This window comes from Schistocerca americana, chromosome 8 (assembly GCF_021461395.2).
Source record: "Schistocerca americana isolate TAMUIC-IGC-003095 chromosome 8, iqSchAmer2.1, whole genome shotgun sequence".
Classification (NCBI taxonomy): Eukaryota; Metazoa; Arthropoda; class Insecta; order Orthoptera; family Acrididae; genus Schistocerca; species Schistocerca americana.
In genome coordinates, this window is record NC_060126.1 from 66,176,684 (window position 1) to 66,199,826 (window position 23,143).

Sequence of the window (23,143 nt, forward strand, 5' to 3'; positions counted from 1 at the left end):
GTTCTCAAACCTGGAGCACTCGAAAACAAGACCTTAAGCGACTGCTAACATTTGAAAGGAAAGTCCTCAGGAAAATATTTGGACCAGTCAGTAGAGCAGACTACTGGAGAATGGAGAAGACGCCATAACACTGAATTAGAAGAGCTGTACAAGGAGCCTAACATCGTGGGAGTGATGAGAAGCAAAAGACTGCAATGGGCTGGACATGTTGTTAGAATGGAGCCAACAAGATGGCCCAAAATCACAATGGACTGGATCCCATCAGGCAGCAGACCAGTGGGAAGACCAAGAAAGAGGTGGATCAATGGAGTGAGAGAAGACCTGTTGCAGCTGGGAGTCACGGAAAACTGGAGACAGACAGCAGAAGACAGAGACGGATGGAGAGCTCTAACTGTGGTGGCGCGCGGTCCTCTGGGCCTGATCGCGTGAAAGAAGAAGAAGAATGTAATAGGGAACACAAATTTTCAACTTTGATGTATTGGGAGAATTTTAGGAAAGTGTAGTTCATCTGTAAAGGAGATTATGCATAAAACACTAGTGCAAACCATTCCTGATTACTGCCCAAGTGTTTGGGATCCCCACAGGTTGGATTAAAGGCAGACATTGAAATAGTTTAGAGGCTGGCTGCTAGGTTTGTTACTGGTAGGTTCGAACAGCACGTGAGTATTATGGAGATGCTTTGCCGTCTCCAGTGGGAATCCGTGGATGGAGGATGACATTATTTCCATGATTCACTACTGAGAAAATATAGATAACTTGCATTTGAAGTTTACTGCAGAAAAGCCTACTGCCCCAACGTATATTTTGCACAAGGACCACAAAGATAAGAGAAATTAAGGCTCCTATGGAGGCATATGGAAAATCATTTTTCCCTTGCATTATTTGTGAGTGGAACAGTAACCGAAATAACTAGTAATGGTAGAAGGTACAATATAATGACTTTTTCATTTAAATCTGAATAAATTAATTTAGGAAGGAAAACAATTAATGCAGCATTCACAAATGTGACAGGGAAGCAAATTTTTGGTCTTCTATAACTCCTTACATCACTGTTATGTGGCCAAGTAATGTGGTTCAGCTGTTAGTGCACTATTGGTGATTCAGCAAGGTGGACACAATTTCAATTGAGTGTATTTCCTGCGTGCTGTATTGTACTAGAAATGTGTCAAGTATATTTCAAAGTGGATATTGTAAAGTTTTGAATACTACCACTAGAGTGCTCCAACACCACACTGCCTGTAACATACACCGTGACATTTCTAAAAAAGATAGATACTATGCGACATGAGATTTTTTCATATGTTCATATGTTTATTTATTAGCTGTTCAGCATGTTTACCATGCAATTGGCTTCGTCAAAATACATTTTACATTATACATTATGCATACATATACATACATCTTTTTAGTAGTTAGTAATTTGCACATTTTATTCACATCACCCTTTTACATATACATAAATACATATAAATACATAAACTTCTTACTAATAAGACAATTTCAGCAATAATCATTATACAATTTATGTTCAAGAATTAATTATACGGTTTTACACATTTAGTTACTGATAGTTACATTATTTCATTGCTTATACATTCCTTTCAAATTACTTCCAAAGTATTCTTCAATTGAGTAATACGCTTTATTTTTGAGCCATGTGTCTAATACCTCCATAAATTTAAAGTGGGTGAGGGTTTTGACGGATTGTGGCAGTTTATTATATAACTTTAGACTTAGGTGTTTGTGACTGTTGTGTGTCAGTGACAGCCTAGAATACTGTATATCAAGCATACAGTTGATCCGAGTGCTGTGCAAATGTAAATTCTTTCTCTGTGTAAATTGTTGTATATTTTCTTTTATGTATATTAAGCAGTTATACATATAGAGACTTGGGAATGCCATTATGTTTAATATACTGATGTGCTCCTTACAGCTTTCTCTTGGACCCAATCCTTGTAAACATCTAATTGCTTTTTTTTGCCATTTGAATACACAGTTTGTGCCTGGTGAAATACCCCATAACAGAATCCCATATTGTAGCTGTGACTAAAAGAATGCATAGTAGCAAAGCATCAATAAACTTTTACTGACAGAATATCTTACTTTATACAGCAGGAATATTATGCGTGCAAGTTTGAATGTCAGATAGTTTATATGATCATCCCATGAGAGCCTTTGGTCTATTTTTAGTCCCAATAGTTTGACACTGTGATTCTCTGCTTTTCGTACCTTCAGATTAAAATAAATTTCCTCTGTTTTTGTGTTGTTTACACATAACTCATTAGCAATACACCACACCCTACATTTTTAAAAAAGTTCATTATTCTTGTTTACCAGCTCTTGCATACTCTCACCTGTGGAGATCATAGTCATGTCACCAGCATATAAAACATTTTTGCAGGCTGTATAGTTTGAGAAGTCATTAACATAGATAATAAAGAGTAAGGGTCCAAGAACAGAGCCCTGTAGAATTCCTCTCTTAATTTTCATTAGATCTGACCTTTCATTGTTCACATACACTGACTGTTGCCTGTTATTTAGGTATGACTTAATCAGATTAAGTGGTCTGTCAGCAATACCATACTGATGAATTCAGTGAAAGTGAGTCTGCAACTGTGGTGCAGAGCACATTTTGGCATAATTTAACAGTGAAACTCCAATGAGGAAGACCCTCATTGGAATAAACAATTTGATGAAACTGGTTCTCTCTGTAAATGAAAAGCCCAGGCTGACTGTGTATAATGGAGGAGCATGTGGGGCACATTTTACTGAGCTTTGAACACAGACCAATGAAATCAACCTGCAGAGTGAGTAGAGAACTTGGACTTCCCCAAACAACTGTGTGGCATGTATTGAGGCATTAATTAGTATAAAAACCATACCATATACAACTGATACGGGCTGTTCGCCGAGGGGAAGATCAGTTTGGATTCCGTAGAAATGATGGAACATGTGAGGCAATACTGACCCTATTACTTACCTTAGAAGTTAGATTAAGGAAAGGCATACCTACATTTCTAGCATTTTTCAACTTTGAGAAAGCTTTTGACAACATTGACTGGAATACGCTCTTTCAAATTCTAAAGGTGGCAGGGGTAAGATACAGGGAGCTAAAGGCTGTTTACGATTTGTACAGGAACCAGATGGCAGTTATAAAAGTTGAGGGGAATGAAAGGAAGCAGTGGTTGGGAAGGAAGTGAGACAGGGTTGTAGTCTATCCCTGATGTCATTCAATCTGTATATTGAACAAGCAGTGAAGAAATCCAAACGAACATTTGGAGTAGGAATTAAAATCCATGGAGAAGAAATAAAAACTTTGAGGTTTGCCAATGACATTGTAATTCTATCATATACAGCAAAGGACCTGGAAGAGCAGCTGAACGGAATGGACAGAGTCCTGAAAGGAGGCTATCAGATGAACATCAACAAAAGGAAAACGAAGATAATAGCATGTAGTCGAAGTAAATTGGGTGATGCTGAGGAAATTAGATTAGGAAATGAGACACTTAAAGTAGTACATGAGTTTTACTATTTGAGGAGCAAAATAACTGATGATGGTCTAAGTAGAGAGGATATAAAATGTAGACTGGCAATGGCAAGGAAAGTGTTTCTGAAGAAGAGAAATTTGTTAACATCGAGTATAGATTTAAGTGTCAGGAAGTCGTTTCTGAAAGTATTTGTATGGAGTGTAGCCACATATGGAAGTGAAACATGGACGTTAAAAAGTTTAGTCAAGAAGAGAATAGAAGCTTTCAAAATGTGGTGCTACAGAAGAATGCTGAAGATTAGATGGGTAGATCACATAACTAATGAGGACGTACTGAATGGAACTGGGGAGAAGAGAATTTTGGGGCACAACTTGACTAGAAGAAGGTATCGGTTTGTAGGATATGTTCTGAGGCATCAAGGGATCACCAATTTAGTATTGGAGGGCAGCATGGAGGGTAAAAACTGTAGAGGGAGACCAAGAAATGACTACGCTAAGCAGATTCAGAAGGATGGAGGTTGCAGTTCGTACTGGGAAATGAAGAAGCTTGCACAGGGTAGAGTAGCATGGAGAGCTGCATCAAACCAGTCTCTGGACTGAAGAGCACAACAACTGCAACATCCTCCTCCCCATGACTCTTCCTTCCCCCTCTCTCTGTCCATCTCCTGCTCTTTCCTTTCTCCATCTGTCTCCTCCTCCTGCTCTCTCTGTCCGTCCCCACCTCTTCCCTTCTTTGTCCATTCCCCCTTCCCTTTGTCTGCCCATCAGCTCCTCCCTCACATTCCTTCCGTCTCACACTCCCCCCCCCCCCCCCCCCCCTCCCCCGCCCCCTCCCGCCCCTCTCCAGGATGCTGGTTCTTACCCACACAGTATTTCTTTCCAATAATAATAAGTAATATGTGTACCATGTATGACTGAAATCAATCCAGGGATATAGAAATAACTTTTTACCAATGGTGTGCTCACATGTGCTCATGTCACACATGTTTCACACCTGTTTGTACACATATTTTACCTGCAACTCTAGCAAATTTTGTATTGCCATTCTGTTCTCATGCAGATCAAGATTTATAACATCATATTACCTGAACTATGCATAATAAAATGATATACTTTTGCATGTACTTCCAGTGATATATGTGGACACTGTCTGCAAAATATGTTGTGAAATGAGTGAGATGTAAAGAAGTAATAAATTAAAATGTCATCCATGAAGCAGCAGTTTTCCTCGCTTTCAGTGTTTATGACATCATACCTCCTGAACTGTGTGTTATACAATAATTTGTTGTTGCATGTGCATTCAGTAGTATATGTGAATACTGTCTGCGAAATATGTTGCAAATAGCATGATTATTAAAGAATTAATAAACTTAAAGCTCATGGATCCTATATTTGAATGTTTATTAGAGCCTTTTGTATGATTTTGAAGTAAACTGGTCAAGAACTTTAATATTTTTGCTAACAAGTGTTATGCACACCCACACACACACACCCACCCACACACACACACACACACACACACACACACACTGAAACACCAAAGAAACCGGTATAGGCATGTATATTCAAATGGCTGGCCGGAGTGGCCGAGCGGTTAAAGGCGCTACAGTCTGGAACCGCACAACCGCTACGGTCGCAGGCTCAAATCCTGCCTCGGGCATGGATGTGTGTGATGTCCTTAGGTTAGTTAGGTTTAAGTAGTTCTAAGTCCTAGGGGACTTACGACCACAGCAGTTGAGTCCCATAGTGCTCAGAGCCATTTGAACCATTTGTATATTCAAATACAGAAATATGTAAACAGGCAGAATACAGCACTGTGGTCGGCAGCGCCTGTATAAGACAACAAGGATGTGGTGCAGTTGTTAGATTGGTTACTGCTGCTACAATGGGACGTTATCAAGATTTAAGTGAGTGTGAATGTAGTTTTATAGTCAGCGCATGAGGGATGGAGGGCAGCAACACCGAGGTAGTGATGAAGTAGGGATTTTCCTGTACGACCTTTCACAAATGTTCTGTATACATCAGAAATCTAGTAAAACATCAAATCTCTAACATTGCAGCACTCAGAAAAATATCCTGCAAGAATGGGACCAATGATGACTGAAGAGTGACAGAACTGCAACCTTTCTGCAAATTGCTGCAGATTTCAATGCTGGGCCATCGATAAGTATCAGCATGTGAACCATTCAATAGAACATCATTGATATGGACTTTCAGAGCAGAAAGTCCACTGGTGTACCCTTGATGACTTCATGACATAAAGTTTTACACTTCACCTGGGTCTGTCAACGCTGTTGATGACTGGAAACGTGTTGCTTGATCAGACGAGTCTCGTTTCAAATTGTAATGAGTGGATGGAAGTGTACGGGTATGGAGACAACCTCATGAATCCATGGACCCTGCATGTCAGCAGGGGACTGTTCAAGCTAGTGGAGGCTCTGTAATGGTGTGGGGTGTATGTAGTCAGAGTGATATGGGACCCCTGATATGTCTAGATACAATTCTGACAGGTGACATGTCCATAAGCATCCTGTCTGATCGCCTGCATCCATTAATGTCCATTTTGCATTCTGATGGACTTGGGAAATTGCAGCAGGACAATGTGGCACCCCACACATCCAGAATTGCTACAGAGTGGCTCCAGGAACATTCTTCTGAGTTTAAACTCTTCCGCTGGCCACCAGACTCTCCAGACATGAACATTATTAGGCATATCTGGAACGCCTTGCAATGTGCTGTTCAGAAGAGATCTCCACCCCCTTGTACTCTTACAGATTTATAGACAGCCCTGCAAGATTCATGGTGTCAGTTCCCTCCAGCACTACTTCAGACATTAGTTGAGTCCATGCCACATTGTGTTGCGGAACTTATACGTGCCCATGTAGGCCCTACACAATATTAGGCAGGTGTACCAATTTCTTTGGCTCTTCAGTGTGTGTCTGTATGTATATGTATATACACAATGGAGAATCCAGAATGGAGTGTAACAATATTATGGAAAGTATTGTTGCTACTCACCAGGTAGTGGAGATGCTGAATCGCAGATAGGCACAGAAAGAAGAGACTATTGGAAAGTGAGCTTTCAGCCAATAAGGTCTTTGTTGAAAATAGACAACGTACAAACACACACTCATGAAAACACAACTCACACACAAATGACTACAGTCTCCAGCAGCTGAGGCCACACCATGAGCAGCAACACATGATGAGAGAGGCAACCAGGTAGGAAAATGGAGGAGGCTGGGGGGAGGAATATTAGGGAAAGGGTGGGGGATGGTAAAGTTCTGCTAGTGGGAGCACGCAGGGATAAGGTGGAGAGAGGGTAGGATATCTAGGTGCAGTCGAGATGTTAGATGGAAGGCGAGAGAGAGAGGGGGTAGTGGAATGGGAGAGAAGTAAAAAGACTGGGTGCATTGGTGGAATAGAGGGCTGTGTAGTGCTGGAATGGGAACAGGGAAGGGACTAGATAGGTGAGGACAATGGCTGACAAAGGTTGACACCAGAAGGGATACGGGAATGTACGGTATATTGCAGGGAGAGTTCTCACCTGTGCACTTCAGAAAAGCTAGTGTTGATGGAAAGGGAGGATCCATATGGCAGTGGCTGTGAATCTGACATTGAAATGAAGAACGTTGAGTAGAACAGCATGCTCAGCAACAGGGTGGTCCTGTTGTTCCTTGGCCACAGTTTGTTGGTGACCATTCTTACGGACAGACAGCTTGTATTGGTTGTCAAGCCCACATAGAATGCAGCACAGTGGTTGCAGCTTAGCTTATAGATCACATGACTGCTTTCACAAGTAGCCCTGCCTTCGATGGGATAGGTGACGCTTGTGACCTGACTGGAGTAAGTCATGGAGGAGGATGTTTGGGACAGGTCTTGCATCTAGGTCTATTACGGGGATATGAGCCATGAGGTAAGGGGTGTGTAAGGGGTGTGTAGGGATGGATAAGCAGACTGTGTAGGTTTGGTGGACAGTGGAATAGCACTGTGGGATGGGTGGGAAGGATAGTGGGAAAGATAGTGGGCAGGACATTTCTTATTTCAGGGTACGATAAGAGATAGTCGAAACCCTGGTGGAGAATGTAATTCAGTTGCTCCAGTCCTGTGTGGTACTGATTCACAAGGGGAGTGCTCCTCTGTGGCTGGACAGTGGGACTTTGGGAGGTGATGGGTGACTGTAGCAATAAGGCATGGGACATCTGTTTTTGTACATCTGTTTATGGTCTATAAAGGCCTCAATGAGATACTTGGTATATTTCAAGAGGGACTTCTCATCACTACAGATGCAGTGGCCATGGGTGACTAGGCTGTATGGATGGGACTTCATGGTGTGGAATGAATGGCAGCTGTCAAAGTGGAGGTATTTCTGGTGGATGGTAAGTATGATATGGACAGAGGTACTAACACAGCCAGCTTTGAGATGGAGATCAACATCAAGTAAGGTGCTTGTTGGATTGAGTAGAATCAGGTGAAGTGTGTGGGGGAGAAGGTGTTGAGGTTCTGATGGAATGTGGCTACGGTGTCCTCACCATTGATCCAGATCACAGAGATGTCATCGATGAATCTGAACCAGGTGAGGGGTTTGGGATTCTGGTTGTTTAGGAAGGATTCCTCTAGATGGTCCATGAATAGGTTGCATAGCATGGTGCCTTGTGGATGCTCATAGCTGCACCACAGATACGTTTGTGGGTAATGCCTTCAAAGGAGAAGTAATTGTGGGTGAGGATATGATTGGTCATGGCAACTAGGAAGGAAGTTGTGGGTTTGGAATCCATGGGGCATTGGGAAAGGTAGTGTTCAATAGCTGTAAGGCCTTCGACATTAGGGATGTTAGTGTAAAAGGAGGTGGCCTCAATAGTGACAAGCAGGGCACCACATGGTAGAGGAACAATGTGTAGCCTATGTTTGTCCAAAAAATTATTAGAGTGTTTTTAACAAATTGAAGTAATTTGGTCAAGAATGCTTTGAGATATTTGGTAGCAACAATAAACAACATCTTGTCCTTCTACAGCAGTATAGAATATGTATGTTCCAATTCAGCAAAGCAGCTCAGTTTATTTTGACATGCATGATTGTTTCAAATTTATATAGTACAGAAACAGTACAAATATATTTAGTTCTTCGAATGATTTTTTTTTTTTCCCAGGGTTATCTGATAGGCAAATTAGCTATGCTTCTAATTTATTTCTTCCATAGTTTCTACCAAATCCTCATATTAGGATACAATACGATAAGTGTTGGTTGATTAGTCTGCAGATGAGTACCTTGTCTGTGGTGTATCTACATTGACATGATGCTATTTGTGTGACCTGAAATATATAATTAAAGAAGCGTGGTGTACGTACAGTATGAACAGGAATGGTCCCATGACTGATCCCTGTGGTAGAACGCACTTTACTAGTTTAAAAACTGAGTACACACTTTTAGCAGTATTGTCAGAATACTGTATCTTCACATACCCTTTCTCTATTTTTCAAGTATGATTTTATAATGTTGCACATTTATCCCTTATGCCATAACTCCTATGGAGCAATGAACTGGTTAATACCCTGATCAGCTAGTACATTATGACCATCTACACAGAAGCCAGTATGTCCACCTTTGGCATGGATAACAGCAGTGACATGTCATGGCATGGGAGCAGTGAGGCCTTAGTAGGTCACTGGAGGCAGTTGGCACCACATCTATACACACAGCTCACCTAATTCCTATAAATTCTGGGAGAGGGTGAAGAGCTCTGGCGCAATGTTCAATCACATCCCAGATCTCGTGAGTTGGGGGATGCCAGGTTAGCCGAGAGCGCTAATGCGCTGCTTCCTGGACTCGGGTAGGTGCGCCAGCCCCGGGTGAATCTGCCCACAGGATTAACTACAAGAGCCAGTGTGCCAGCCAGCTGGGATGTGATTTTTAGGGGGTTTTCCACATCCCTCTATGTGAATAACAGGCTGGTCCCCACATCCTGCCTCAGTTACACGACTCACATCTGCACTTTTCCATGATTTACACTGGGCGCAGATGGATGGGGTACTCTGATTCTGTCCCAGGGGGTACGAAGTGGCGGTAGGAAGGGCATCTGGCCACACCTTCAGATTAACCTGCCATATCCGATTTAACCACGCCAACCCCGCCCACAATGTGGGAGAAAGACGCAAGTGATAGGATCTAGTGAGTTGGGGACCAGCACATCAATTGGAACCCATCACTGTGTTCCTCAAACCACTCCATCACACTCCTGGCCTCATGACATGAGCATTGTCTTGTTGAAAAATGCCAATGCCATTGGGAAATGTGATCATCATGAAGGGGTGTATGTGGTCTGCAACCAGTGCATGATAGTCCTTGGCTGTCAAGGTGCCTTGCACAAGTTCCACTGTATCGATGGATGCCCACGTCAGTGTCCCCCAGAGCATAATGGAGCCACCACCAGCTTCTCTCCATCCCACAGTACAGGTGCCAAGAAGCTGTTCCCCTGGAAGGTGTCCGATTCACTCTCGCTTTTGTCAGACCTTGCAATGCTCTGCCACTGTGCCTACATCCAGTGCTGATCAGGACCTGCCCATTTCAGTCATAGTTGCCAAAGTCATTGTGTTAACATTTGCACATGTACGGGGCTCATCTTTAGGAGTGTTCAGTCCACTCTGCATTCTGGCACGTGTACTCTGCCCAGCATTAAAGTCTGATGTTAATTCTTCCACAGTTTGCCACCTGTCCTGTTTTACCAATCTGCCCAGCCTACGATGTCTTACATCTGTAATGAGGTGTGACTGCCCAACTCCACAATGTCTGTACATGATTTCACCATTGTTTCACCACATGTTGAAGACACTCACCACGTGTTGAAGACACTCACCACAATACACACTGAACACTTGAAAGGTGTGCAGTTTATTAAATACTCATTCCGAGCCTCCGAATCATCACAATCTGACCTCTGTCAAATTCAGATAGACTGCACACCTTCCCCATTCTACACACAGGCAGCATGCTCACTGATACTACATGCACTGTGTGTTATCTGACACGCAGTCATTCCTCATTAGGTGACACTGCTATCATCTGGATGGGTTTATATTGATAGTAGGATAATGTTCTGGCTGATTGGTGTATGTATGTTATACACTGCTTAATTTAAAAGGACGGAGTTCTACACATTATCAAACATAAGTCAGTTACATTCGTAAAATTTAATAAAATATTTTTGCTCTAACACTTTACTTCTGTCAGTCCAGCAACAACTTAGTTAACATTATTTAATTCTAGGGCCTAAACCTGAAGTACAAATTTTTGATGACAAATGGGCCTGATGGAGATTTCTGGCATATGCATTTTTCCGCAGATGAATTTTGTAAGTAGTACATCAACTTGCAGAAATGACAATGACTGGAAATATAAATAAAACAGTAATATTTAACTAACTTTTATAATCTGAAAAACATAGTTTGTAGTTCTTTTAACTGGTGTGATACAGCTTGCCACAAACACCTTGTTTTTGTTGACCTCTTCATCTCAGAGTAGAACCTACAGCCAACTTAAGTTATATTCCAATATCTGTCTTCTGTTGCAGTTTTTGCCCTCTGTGGCTTCCCCAACTACCACAAAGTTATTATCTGATGTGTTAATTCATATCCACTCATCCTGTCCCTACTTGTATTCAGAGTATTCAACACATTCCTCTCCTTGACAATCTCCTCATTTTCTATCTTATCAGATCACTTAATTTTCAGTATCCTTCTGTAACACATCTCAATTCTATTATTTTCCAGATTTCTCACCATCTGTGATTCACCCCCATACAATGCTTTCTCAGAAATTTATTCCCCAAGTTAATTTCTAGTTTTGATACTAGTGGTCTTCTTTTAGCAATAAGTACCATTTCTTCCTGTGCTAGTTTGCTTCTCATAGGCTCTTTCTTTTTTCCATCGTGCATTACTTTGCTTCTGAAGTAGCAGGATTCCTTCACTTCATCTACTATGTGTCCCCAACTTTGATGTTAAGTTGATCACTAATGTCATTTTGGCTTTTCTTATTACTTTCATTTGTTCTCAGTCCGTATTCCATGCTCATTAGACTGTTCATTCCATTCAACAGGTCCTGCAATTCTTCCTCACTTACACAGAATGTAATCAGTGAATCTTATCACTAATGTCCTTACAACCTGAATTTTAATCACACTCCTGAAACTTTCTTTCATTTTCAGTTTTTATCATTGCTTCTTTTATGGGTCAAAATATCCTAAAAAGATGTTGATTTTTCTTATGTGTTGCTTCCATTATTAAACCCATTATAACTACCTTTAAGGTACCTTTACCTCTTCTAATGCCAGACTGGCTGTCATCTAACATATCCTCAATTTTTTCCCCAGTCTTCTGTGTATTATTCATGTCAGTGACTTTGAACCATGAGCTATGAAGACGAAGGTGGTTCTATGGACCTCCGCCAAACATTAAGGTGTGAATTGCAGAGTTATCAAGTAGATACATGTGCAGACTGGGAAATAGTTCACACATTTATCTGACTTTGTGATCTTCAGGATTGTGGGAATGATTTTCTTCCCGAAGTCTTACGGTATGTCTCCACTCCCATATTTTCTACACATTAATTAGAATAACCATATAGTTGCTACTTACTCCATTGATTTTAGAAGTCCTAAGCAATGTAATCTTTCTCTTCTGCCTGGTTTGTCCACAAGTCTTCCAAAGCTTTGTCAGACTCTGAATATATTACTGAATTCCCTGTCTTGCAAAGTGACATCAATTTCTTCTTCTGTCATATCAGTGGACAGTTCCCCCTCCTAGTAGGGGCTCTTAATGTAGTACTCTTTCCACCTATACCACTCTCTCCTCTGTAGTTAACAGTGGAATTCCTTTTGTGCTGTTAATGTTGATACCCTTACTTTTAATTCCACCCAAAGTTATTTTGGATTTTTTATATGCTGCATGTCCTTCAAATGAGTATTTCCTGTTTGGCAACTTCATATTTTCCTTGAGACATTTCCCTCTAGATTCCCTGTTTTTCCTATTGATTTCATTCCTACGTGACTTATGTTCCTGCATTCTTTTAATTTCATTCACATTTTTTTCTTTCTTTCTTTCATCAATAAATTGAAGTCCTGATATTTCCACTGTAACCTAAGGTTTCTGTGCAGTTAGCATTTTTTGGTTATATTTATCGATTCAGTTCTATGACTGTTTTTTTAGGGATGTGAATTTCACCTTAGAGAACTTCTAATGCACATAATTATTTCTTAGCACTTTAGTATTACACTTCCTTACACGCTGATTGTTCTTGACAACTTCCTTAAAATACAGTCTCCTCTTCATTCTTACTAAATTGTGATCCGAGTATATATCTAGAGCTGCATACAACTTATACTGCAATATCAGATTTCAAAATCTTTGTCTTACTGTGATGTAATCGAACTGTTTTCTTCCCATATTTCCAGGGTTTTCCAAAGTATATTTCCTTCTTTTGTAATTCTTTAAAGTGCATTTGCCATTACTAACTGAAATTTGTTGCAGAACTCTGGAATTATTTTGTTTTACTAAGTTTGTGTACTCTTGTAACTCTATTATCTATAACTTCCAGTTCCATGGCATTTCAAACCCCCATAACTGTTAAATTTTCATATCTCCTCACATACAGAATTACCCATTCAGTGCCCTCATGCACTCACTCTGTTCATCTTCTGCTGGTGATGTCAGCATCTATCTATATATGAACTATTGCTGTTGTCACTGAGTTGCTGTTGATTCTCATGAGAATAATATTATAATTGAACTGTCCATAATAATTAACTCTGTTCTCTACCTTCCAGTTCATCCAACTTCCTTTATATTGTTTTATGGTGTTGTTGATACTACCCTGTATTCAGTGGGCCAGAAATCCTTATCTTGTTTCCATTTCACTTCTGTGAAAGAAGTTAAGCTGATGCAGGAATCAATACAAAAGATGGGTACCTTCTTTCAGATTTCATTAGTTGTATTCATCCTGCACTTCGGATGTATATCTACACCAAAACACAGTGTTCCATGATTTTTCTTTTTTGTCACCTAGGTGTGTATCTCTAGTCACATTTTGGCTTCCATAGTGTATTATGTCTTTATTCTTGCACATTTTACATCTTTCATGACAAGATCTACAAATTGAAATTCAATAATTTTAAAGCAGTATGTTAAATGTTGTTATTGGACCTTTCAATACTTAAAGATATAAGTTCTATTTCAGATGTAATGCCCCAGCTCATTGGATACTTCTGCATCTATATCATGCTTGTGGTTGCCGTAACTGTATGTTCAGGTGGGTATTACTTTTACATAAACAATTCATTATTTTGGTAACTTAAATTCCAGGATGGACACAATAAACAGAAATGAGGAGCAGCATCCATTCACCTTCTGATAACTGCAGGATGGCCAATAGAAACAAACAACCACAATAGCTTTACAGTTATGACCCTCTTTATGTGTTGAGTACACCATTACCCCCTGTCCCTTTCTCACCCACCCATCCACCCAGCCACCCTCCCACTCTCTCACCACCCACCCTGTTAGTCCTACTTAATATGGTTCCCAAATACTTCAGCGACATCCCACAGTCTTTTTGTATGTGGTCTCCTTTGTAAATTGATTGCATTACCCTAGCATTCTACTAAAGAACCACAATTTGCCACCAGTTTTATCTATGACTGAGACTAAACGAGCATTCCATTTCATTTCCTTACAAACAAATTGTTACTCCCAAATGCTTATATGTGCTGACTGATCCCAACTGTGACTCAGTGATATTATAATTATAGGATACTATGTTTTTTCATTTTTTTAAAGCGCACAGTTTTACACTTCTGAACATTTAAAGCAAGTTGCTAAACATTTTCACCACTTTCAAATCTTATCAGGATTGGCCTGAATATTTGTGCAGCTTCTTTCAGGCAGCATTTCATAACAGATAACTGCATCATCTGCAAAAAGTCTGAGGTTACTATTAATATTGTCTGCCGGGTCATGAATATACAACATGAACAGCAAGTGTCACAACACATCGCCCTGGGGCACACTCAAAATCGGTTCTACATCTGACAAGGATTCTCTATGCATGATAACTTGCTGCATTCTCCCTACCAAAAAATCCTGAGTCCAGTCACAAGTTTTGCTCAATGTACTATCTGATCATACTTTTGATAGAAAGTAAGTGGGCCAGAGTCAAGTGCTTGATGGTAATCGAAAAATATTGTCTGACTTCCTTGATCCATGGCTTTAAGGATGTCATGTGAGAAATGTGCAAGTCAGGTTTCACACGATTCATGTTTTTGAAATTCATACTGGCTGACATCAAGGAGGTCATTCTTTTGAAATACCACATTATGTTAGAGCTCAGAATATGTTGTAAGATTCTACAACAAACTGATCTCAAGATATTACATGGTAGTTGTGCAGATCACTTTTGCTATCCTTCTTGTAGACAGGTGTGGCCTGTGCTTTCTTCCAGCTACTGGGCAGTCTTTTGTAAGAGGGATCTGCAGTAGATTATAGTTAAAAGAAGGGCTAACTTCACTGCAAGCTCAGTAAAGTATCTGTCAGGGATTCCATCAGGCAATGGAGTTGCATTCTGTTTTATTAATTTTAATGGAGTTACACATTTCTACTTTTTCTTTGCTACCCACAATTTTAGTTCCTGTTTCATCTGTGAGTGAGTGGATGCTATCTTGGAATGCCACTAACAGCCTTTACACATGACCACATTGTTTTTGGGTTTTGTCAAAGATCTATCAACAATATTCTGCTGTAGTAGTCACTGTAGGTTTCACTCATTGCTCTCTCAACAATCAAACATGTTTCCTTCAACATCTCTCTGTCTATAACCCTATGCTTTGTTTTACACCTATTATGCAGTAGTCCCTCTTTCTTTAAAAGTTTCTTTACAATGAATAACAACATGGACTATTTTACTGTTCAGTGCATGGTCAACTATTCTTTTAAACAAAAGCCATAGTTCTTCTAAATGCTCCTCTCCTGAGCTGAAAGTTTCAGGTTGTTCCTTGAGATATAGTACTACTCCTTCTCTATCTATTTTACAAAACACATAAATCTTTCTGCTTGTTTTAGTTGTTTGGTAATCATTATTGTAGCAACTGGCTCATAGTCACTGATACCAATTTCAATATGGACTTCCTCAAAAAGGTGAAGTCTGTTTATTGAATATTTTTCCATCATGAATGGGATTCTGAACAATCCGTTCTAGATTATTTTCAAAGAAGGCATTTAGTAATGTTTCACTGGATGTCTTTTTACACCCATCACAAACAAAACTGTAATTATCCTGATTGACAGTTGCATGCTTAAAATCTCCTTCAGTGATTACAGTATGATTGGGGAACTTATGTACGAGCAGAGGCTTTCTCTGGAGGTGATTCAGTTAAATTCAATTCAATGTGTTTATTCAGTCCCCCCCCACCCCTCCCAAGAACCATGGACCTTGCTGTTGGTGGGGAGGCTTGCATGCTTCAGCAATACAGATAGCCGTATGGTAGGTGCAACTGCAATGGAGGGTTATCTGTTGAGAGGCCAGGCAAATGTGTGGTTCCTGAAGAGAGGCAGCAGCTTTTTCAGTAGTTGCAGGGGAAACAGTATGGATGATTGACTGATCTGGCCTTGTAACACTAACCAAAATGGCCTTGCTGTGCTGGTACTGTGAACAGCTGAAAGCAAGGGGAAACTTCAGCCGTAATTTTTCCCAATGGCATGCAGCTTTATTGCATTGAGAGCAGCGTCAGACCAGCCTCTGAACTGAAGACCACAACAATAACAATATTTAAGTTTTTTACATTCTTACATAGAAATAAAATCATGCTACATCAGTATATGTAAATAATTTTACCTTTTTGTATTCAGATATTCTTCAATGTTATAAAAACTATCCATATAAAAATTGTGTTTGCTCTACTTTGAATTTACGAAATTCTTCAATTTTCTTCATTGTAGCAGGCAATGTACTGAAAAGTATTTTTGGTCAATAATGTACAGTTTTTTGGCAAAGGGCTTTTTTGTCAGTGTCTCTGTGAATGTCATATCTGTTTTCTGTTTTGTAGCCATGAACCTGATTGTTCAGTGTTAAAATTCATGGTGAATTTTCAGAAAGCACATGGACACATACACTCATAAATGTCATAAATGTATAAGCTAGGAAGTGACAGTATTTTAAGTTCCTTAGATGTTTCCCTGCATTGCTCTCTGTAATGAACTACTTTAATTATTCTGACAACCTTTTTCCACAGTTTGAAAGTTTGTTTTGCCATACCTGTATTTCCCCATAAAATCACACCATATCTAAGCAAGCTGTGTAAATAAACATAATAGGCACACAACAGTGATTCAGTGCTGCAGTATTTACAAAGCATGCTTAGCGTATAACAGTATTTACTAAGTTTTTTATTAAAAAATTTTAGATGTTTCTCCCATCCACCCATGTGCCTAGATATTCAGTGGATAGAGCTTGTGCAATAACTTTGTTACCTAACTCAGGTTTTATGCTGCTTCTAGCATTACTCCCAATATTACTGAAATCCATCTGTACCATGTTTTCCTTATTTATGACCAACACAATATCCTTAAATCATTTTCCTGCCTCATTTATTGTCTTAAGAGACATACTGCTGTAGGTCGTCATCTGTGAATCCTTTTATAAAAATGCTCATGTTGTTGGCAAATATCACCATGTTTGCAGGACATAGAAAAATCTGTCAGTAGTGAGAATGGTCTATAATTATTTATGTCAGCTATACTGTACTTTTTGTAGAGTGTTGTTATTATGGATAACTGTAGTTTTAATGGAAATAACCCTGTCGTGAAAGAAGTGTAAACATCAGCTAACTGAGAATCTATACTGGTTGACCTATGTTTGATTATCTTGTCCCAAATTCTATCAACACCAATAGACATTTTATTTTTTAATTTATTAATAACATTTCTAACCTCAGATTCTATTACTGGGTACAGAAACATTCTTTCCACAAGTAGGTACTTTTATATTCTTAGCATTTGAACTGCATGTACTTTTAATTAGATCTAGTGCTATCTTTACAAAATGTTTATTGAATATATTGGCAATTTGTTCAGCATCTTCTATCACTTTACCCTCACTTTTGATTTTGAAGTAATTGGTTTTAGTTTTCCATTTTTATGTTATTGTTTATAACCTTCCAAATCAATTTTGATTTATTGCTTCCTCTTTTGATATATGAATCATTGCTTAGCCTTTTTACAGCTTGTAAAATTTTTCTACAGACCCATTGGTATTTTCTGTAGTATGGTTTTGCTGTTGTGTTCATTTTGGCATGTGTGCTTAAGTTTCTAACAATGATCACTGACACAAGGGATTAAAATCCTTGTGTTACCCATGTGTTTGACTTCTATTTGACTTGAATTAATTTGAATGAGAATGCCATATCATATCAATAATTATAATCAGTGAAAAATGTTTCATACTTCTTGTCTGCATCATCAGTTTGTTCTCTGTCCCAGTGCACCCTTTTTAGCACACTATTAAAAGCTCTTATGTTGTTATCATTAGTAAGTATTGTCTGTAGATATTTTTCAGTGACTGTATAGTCCTTATTGTTCCCACTCTGTATCATCATTTTTAAAGCCATGTTGTCAGAAAAGTGAATATCTGTTACATAATATTATACTCACAGTCTAGTTGTTGGTAAATATTTGTTCAAATGTTGTTTCAGACTCATCTCCATATCTGGCAATTTCCTGCACCATTGGCTACATGCCATATGAGCTAAACAGATTTAATAATTTCAGCTTTTTCCCCATTACTTTTGTTAAAATTAATGGTAAAGTCACCAAGCACTATTATGCATTCTGATCTACTTGTCAATTCATTTGAAAGATAATCTATATGATCTAAGAATAAGGTAAAGTCACCTGATGGGGACCTGCAGATGCAAGCAATAATAGTTTGACAGTTTGTCAATTCACATATGCAATATTCATTTTTTAATGCACACTGCGCCTTGCTAAGTTTTACCTCTTTAGATTTAACATGTAGGTGCATACACCTCCACATTTATAAGTTTCTCTGCAGAAGCTGCTTATCAGGTCAAAGTAGAGTATTTTTTCTGCACAAATCTGTGTGTCTCATATCGAGTTCTCATTAATACCCAACACAGAAATCTCCTCAACATTACAGTTTCACATTTGGCTGCCTAATCCTTGCACATTTTGGTACAGCAAAGTTAAGGGATTGACATCTAGATTTGGTGAGTTGCTCACTTTGGTGACTCCTTCAGACTGCTTGGCAGAAAAAAATCCTTCAAGTGTGATGGTCATGTCACTCTTCTTCCGGTTGAGACTCGTCTAATTGCTTTTCCTGGACTAGATTCTGTTGCTGCGGCTGATGACAGATCTACTGATGGTGGTGATTCTGGTGCTGCTGCTTGTTATTGTTGTTGTTTTGCTGCTGTTTCTGGTAATGACAGCCACTGATAATGGTGATTCCACTGTTGCAGATGACTCTTGTTTTGGTAGAACTGGGATTGGAATCCCCTTGCCCTACAAATGACTTGTTAAAGAATTTAAATATTTTGGCAGTCATAATTTTTTTTCTTGCGTTTATGTGGAGACAGCATTCTGTAAAGTATAGTTTCTAAGACTTTCATGGTGATTTGTTGTCATCTCATTGAATCGGGTGTACTGCCGGTGGTCTGCATCTCCCCAACACGATATTTCAACGTCGTAACTCGGAGTCTTCATCACGTGTTCCCTGAGACTGCCCTCTGAACCCAGTATGCGCCTGTGAGGTGCGCTTCCTGTGGCATCCGGCTGCATATTATGATGGCTATCCTCCAAGGAGCTTGCTGCTGCTTGGTATCGTGTATGCCATTCTGTTCTGTTACTTATGCACTTGGACGTCTGTAGTTCATTCCGGGAGGAGATGGACCCAATAGGGAATGCCTTGGGATGTCTGCTACCTCAGAAGAGACCTGCAACAGGCACAGACTGAAGATGGAGCATCTAGAGACTGATACCACCACCAGAAATGGCCACAGTGGGTGCGGACAGCATAGGGAGCGCCACACACCGCCCAGGCATAAATATGGGACTAGGTCAGCTCGTCAACCAGTCTCAGGGAACTCCTGATAAAGACGCCAAGTTATGATGTCGAAATATCGTGTTGGAAGACATGGACCACCGGCAGTACACCTGATTCTCTGAGATGACATCCTGTAAAGTGCTCCTGGTTCTCAATGTTTATCTCTATAAATGTCACATTCAGGCAACCTCAACAGATTTTCTTAAGTATCCTGTTTGCCATCACTATTCCAATGTTTACCATGAGTTTTCTATCAGGTAATGCCTCCATGGAATACTGACAATGTAGAAATGCATTTGAGGCATTCTTTTGATTGTTTCCTTCAGGAGTCTCATTGCATATGAAATTTTGCTGCAATAAACATCGTTTGTGCCTCTAATTGCAATGCAACTGTTATCATTTGTCAGTAAGTTATTGAAGCTTTTCAAAATTTTGTGTAGTGGCATGCCTGGCTTGATAATGCCTGTTACATTAAGGTCTGGGTGATTATTTTTCATAATTTCTGTAACTCCTCTTCCATGCCTGTCAGTAGAGATATATGTCTGTTGCTTGTACCCTTGTTTGAAGATCTCATGGCTATTTTGCTTTCTTTGTCTGAAAATATTCACTTTGTCTTTTTCTGCATTTAATTCACTTGTATCTTTTTGTGTGACTAGATATGAATTATGGATAGCAGCAGTTCACCACCATGACACTCAATCTCTGATGATTGATAAGAGGATGCAGTTATAAGTTTATGCCTATCCCTGATACTGAGTTTTGCCCAAACACTCGCACATGCAGCTTCAATTTCTATCTCTGTGAACTTGAGTATCTTCTCTACTGCAACAAATATACCATCTCTATTTCTCATTAGCCTGTCCTTTCAATAATGCTTAAATTTTCCCAAAAGATCTCACTGCTGATGACTTTGGGGTTAAACCAGCTTGCTGTACACAGTATTAGGTGAGCTTCACAGCTTTCTAGGAACTCTTCAAACTCTGGCACTTTGTTGTGAATGCTTCCATAGTTGACTACTAGAATTTTAATACTCTCACCTGCGGGGGTATTTCTTTGGATCTTGCACTGATATTTCTGGGTCTCCTACAGATCTTGTTATGTGTACTTGATGGAGAGTCACATAGTCTACCTGGGTAGCTGACTGTACATCTGAGCCATTTGGGAGGATCTTATAGTTCTCAACTCCACTTAAACTACTGATGATTAGTAGGTGCTCACTCTTTTGTGTTCATCTCCCCTTTATACAGGACACAACATGTATGCAAGAGGTGAAGTGAGTCTCAGAAGACAGCATGTCAAATGTGTTGGTTGAAATATGATGAGTTCTCTGTGGTCTCTGACTCCCCTGTACATGTCAACTAGACCTGCCATTAATACGACAATCACTGTCACTTCCTACAGATAATCCATTGAAAGCAGTCAATGTGACTTCAAGCTGATTATGGACAGCAGCTAGCTTGTCCTATTCCTAAGAACAGCATGCCAATTGGAGCTGGATGGTGTTTTGTGCATTAATTTGGAGAACAGAAAATAAATAAATTTAGACCAAGCATGCTTATTCTCTTTTAATTTGTGGGTCTGGTGCACTTCAAATATTTCCAGTAGCCATTTCGAACTGAAGTGATTTACAGTCAAAACAGCATATCTGCAATGACAACAGAGAAACTTGGAACAAGTCATTCTGTTTCTGTGAAACATGTTTCAGGCTATGGTCATTAACAAATTTGAAAAAAGATGTAATAAATACTGACAATAGAGTCTATGCTCCTGTTAAAATAGAAAACTAATGTGACACATTATGTTATTTATTTATAGTAACAGTATATCAAAAACACTAATTTCCTATTAAATAGATTTTTGCATAACACTCATAACTTGTGAAAGTTCTCATAATTATATGCATGCGAGCATCCATAAATTCTCAGAAACATACATCTTTTCCTTTAAACATATAATTAAATTAGAGAACAACTGGTTTTGAATGAGTATACTACGGTCAAAAATTTCTAAATAGTGCAAGTTTACAATTGACAGTATAGCAACACATTATCATGGCACTCACAAATCTTGAGAAACATGCAATATATGATGATACTCATGAGTACTGAAATAAGCAATTAAAATAATGTGCAAATGATGTGAATTGTAGAATGGTGGACTCTAACATTTTGAATCAGATATATCTTGCACACACAAACTCACACAAAGAGAAATTTGAAAGTCAGCTTATACAGGGTGAACATTAATAAAACTGATAAATTGCAGGGACATATTCGTGACTGGAAATGGAGGGAAAAGGTCCTGTGAACATGTGTCTGGAACTGCATCATTGCCATGGTAGATGGCGCTGACAAATGAAGGTTCCTCTGACCGTGTGCTTGTGTTCCTTGTGTGTTGTAGGCTGTGTGATTGTGCAGCATACTGTAAGTAGCAGAATGGTTCAGTTTTCACACTGGGAAAAGTGCTGAGATGGTGTTTGTGTATGGCCAAGTAGGTGGGAAATGGTTGAGAGGCAGAACCTGATCCTCCAGATCAGGTGTGCACACAGGCTGCCACCTCCCTGCAAACGTGTCTGTCTGAAAGCACCCATGACCATGCAAACACCAAAAAAGTGCTTGAAATGTTGTGTGATGTAATTGGTGTCTGTGAGCATACTTTTTTTTAGTATAGCTGTGCTTTCCCTCAACCATTTCCATCTGTTTGGCTGAACACTGTGTCAGTCACACAAAGAACACATGGCATGTGGTTAGAGGAACTTTCAATCATCAGCACCACCTACTGTGGCAATGATGAATTTCTGGACACATATTCATAAGACCTTTCCTCTTTCATTTCCAGTCAGGAATCCGTTCTTGCAGTTTGTTGGTTTTATTAATGTTCACTATTTATATGTAAATGAACATATAAATTGCAATGATTTTTTACTTAGATGAATTTGTGACATCTTCTACACTGGCATGTTGAAGATGAAGATTAGATTAGATTAGTACTTGTTCCATAGATCATGAATACAACACTTTGCAATGATGTGGAACGTGTCAGGTTAATAAAAGGTGTCTATACAAGATGTTACATTAGACAAAATATTACATGACACTCAATTCTCTCTCTCTCTCTCTCTCTCTCTCTCTCTCTCTTTTTTTTTTTTTTGGGAAATTACCCACTTACTATATCCAAAAATTCATCTAATGAGTAGAAGGAGTTGCCATTAAGAAATTCCTTTGATTTCCTTTTAAATGCTATATGGCTATCTGTCAGACTTTTGATGCTATTAGGTAAGAGACCAAAGACTATTGTGGCAGCATAATTTACCCCCTTCTGAGCCAAAGTTAGATTTAACCTTGAATAGTGAAGATCATCCTTTCTCCTAGTGTTGTAGCCATGTACACTGCTATTACTTTTGAATTCATTCGGTTTGTTAATAACAAATTTCATAAGAGAATATATATATTGTGAGGCTACAGTGAAGATTTCTAGCTCTTTAAATAAGTGTCTGCAGGATGATCTTGAATGAGCTCCAGCAATTATTCTGATTACACACTTTTTTGCAATGAACAC

The 23,143-nt window shown here is 39.3% G+C and overlaps 1 protein-coding gene across 3 annotated transcripts in view; it reads left to right on the plus strand.

Annotated features, from left to right (window-relative positions):
• LOC124545179 (transmembrane protein 145-like) overlaps positions 1-23,143 on the plus strand; it is a 116,377-nt gene that overhangs the window by 5,357 nt on the left and 87,877 nt on the right. For all 3 annotated transcript variants that reach the window (XM_047124018.1, XM_047124020.1, XM_047124021.1), the window contains 2 exons: positions 10,751-10,835; positions 13,715-13,786. In XM_047124018.1, coding sequence (XP_046979974.1) covers positions 10,751-10,835; positions 13,715-13,786 — 157 coding nt within the window. The remainder of the gene's footprint in view (positions 1-10,750; positions 10,836-13,714; positions 13,787-23,143) is intronic.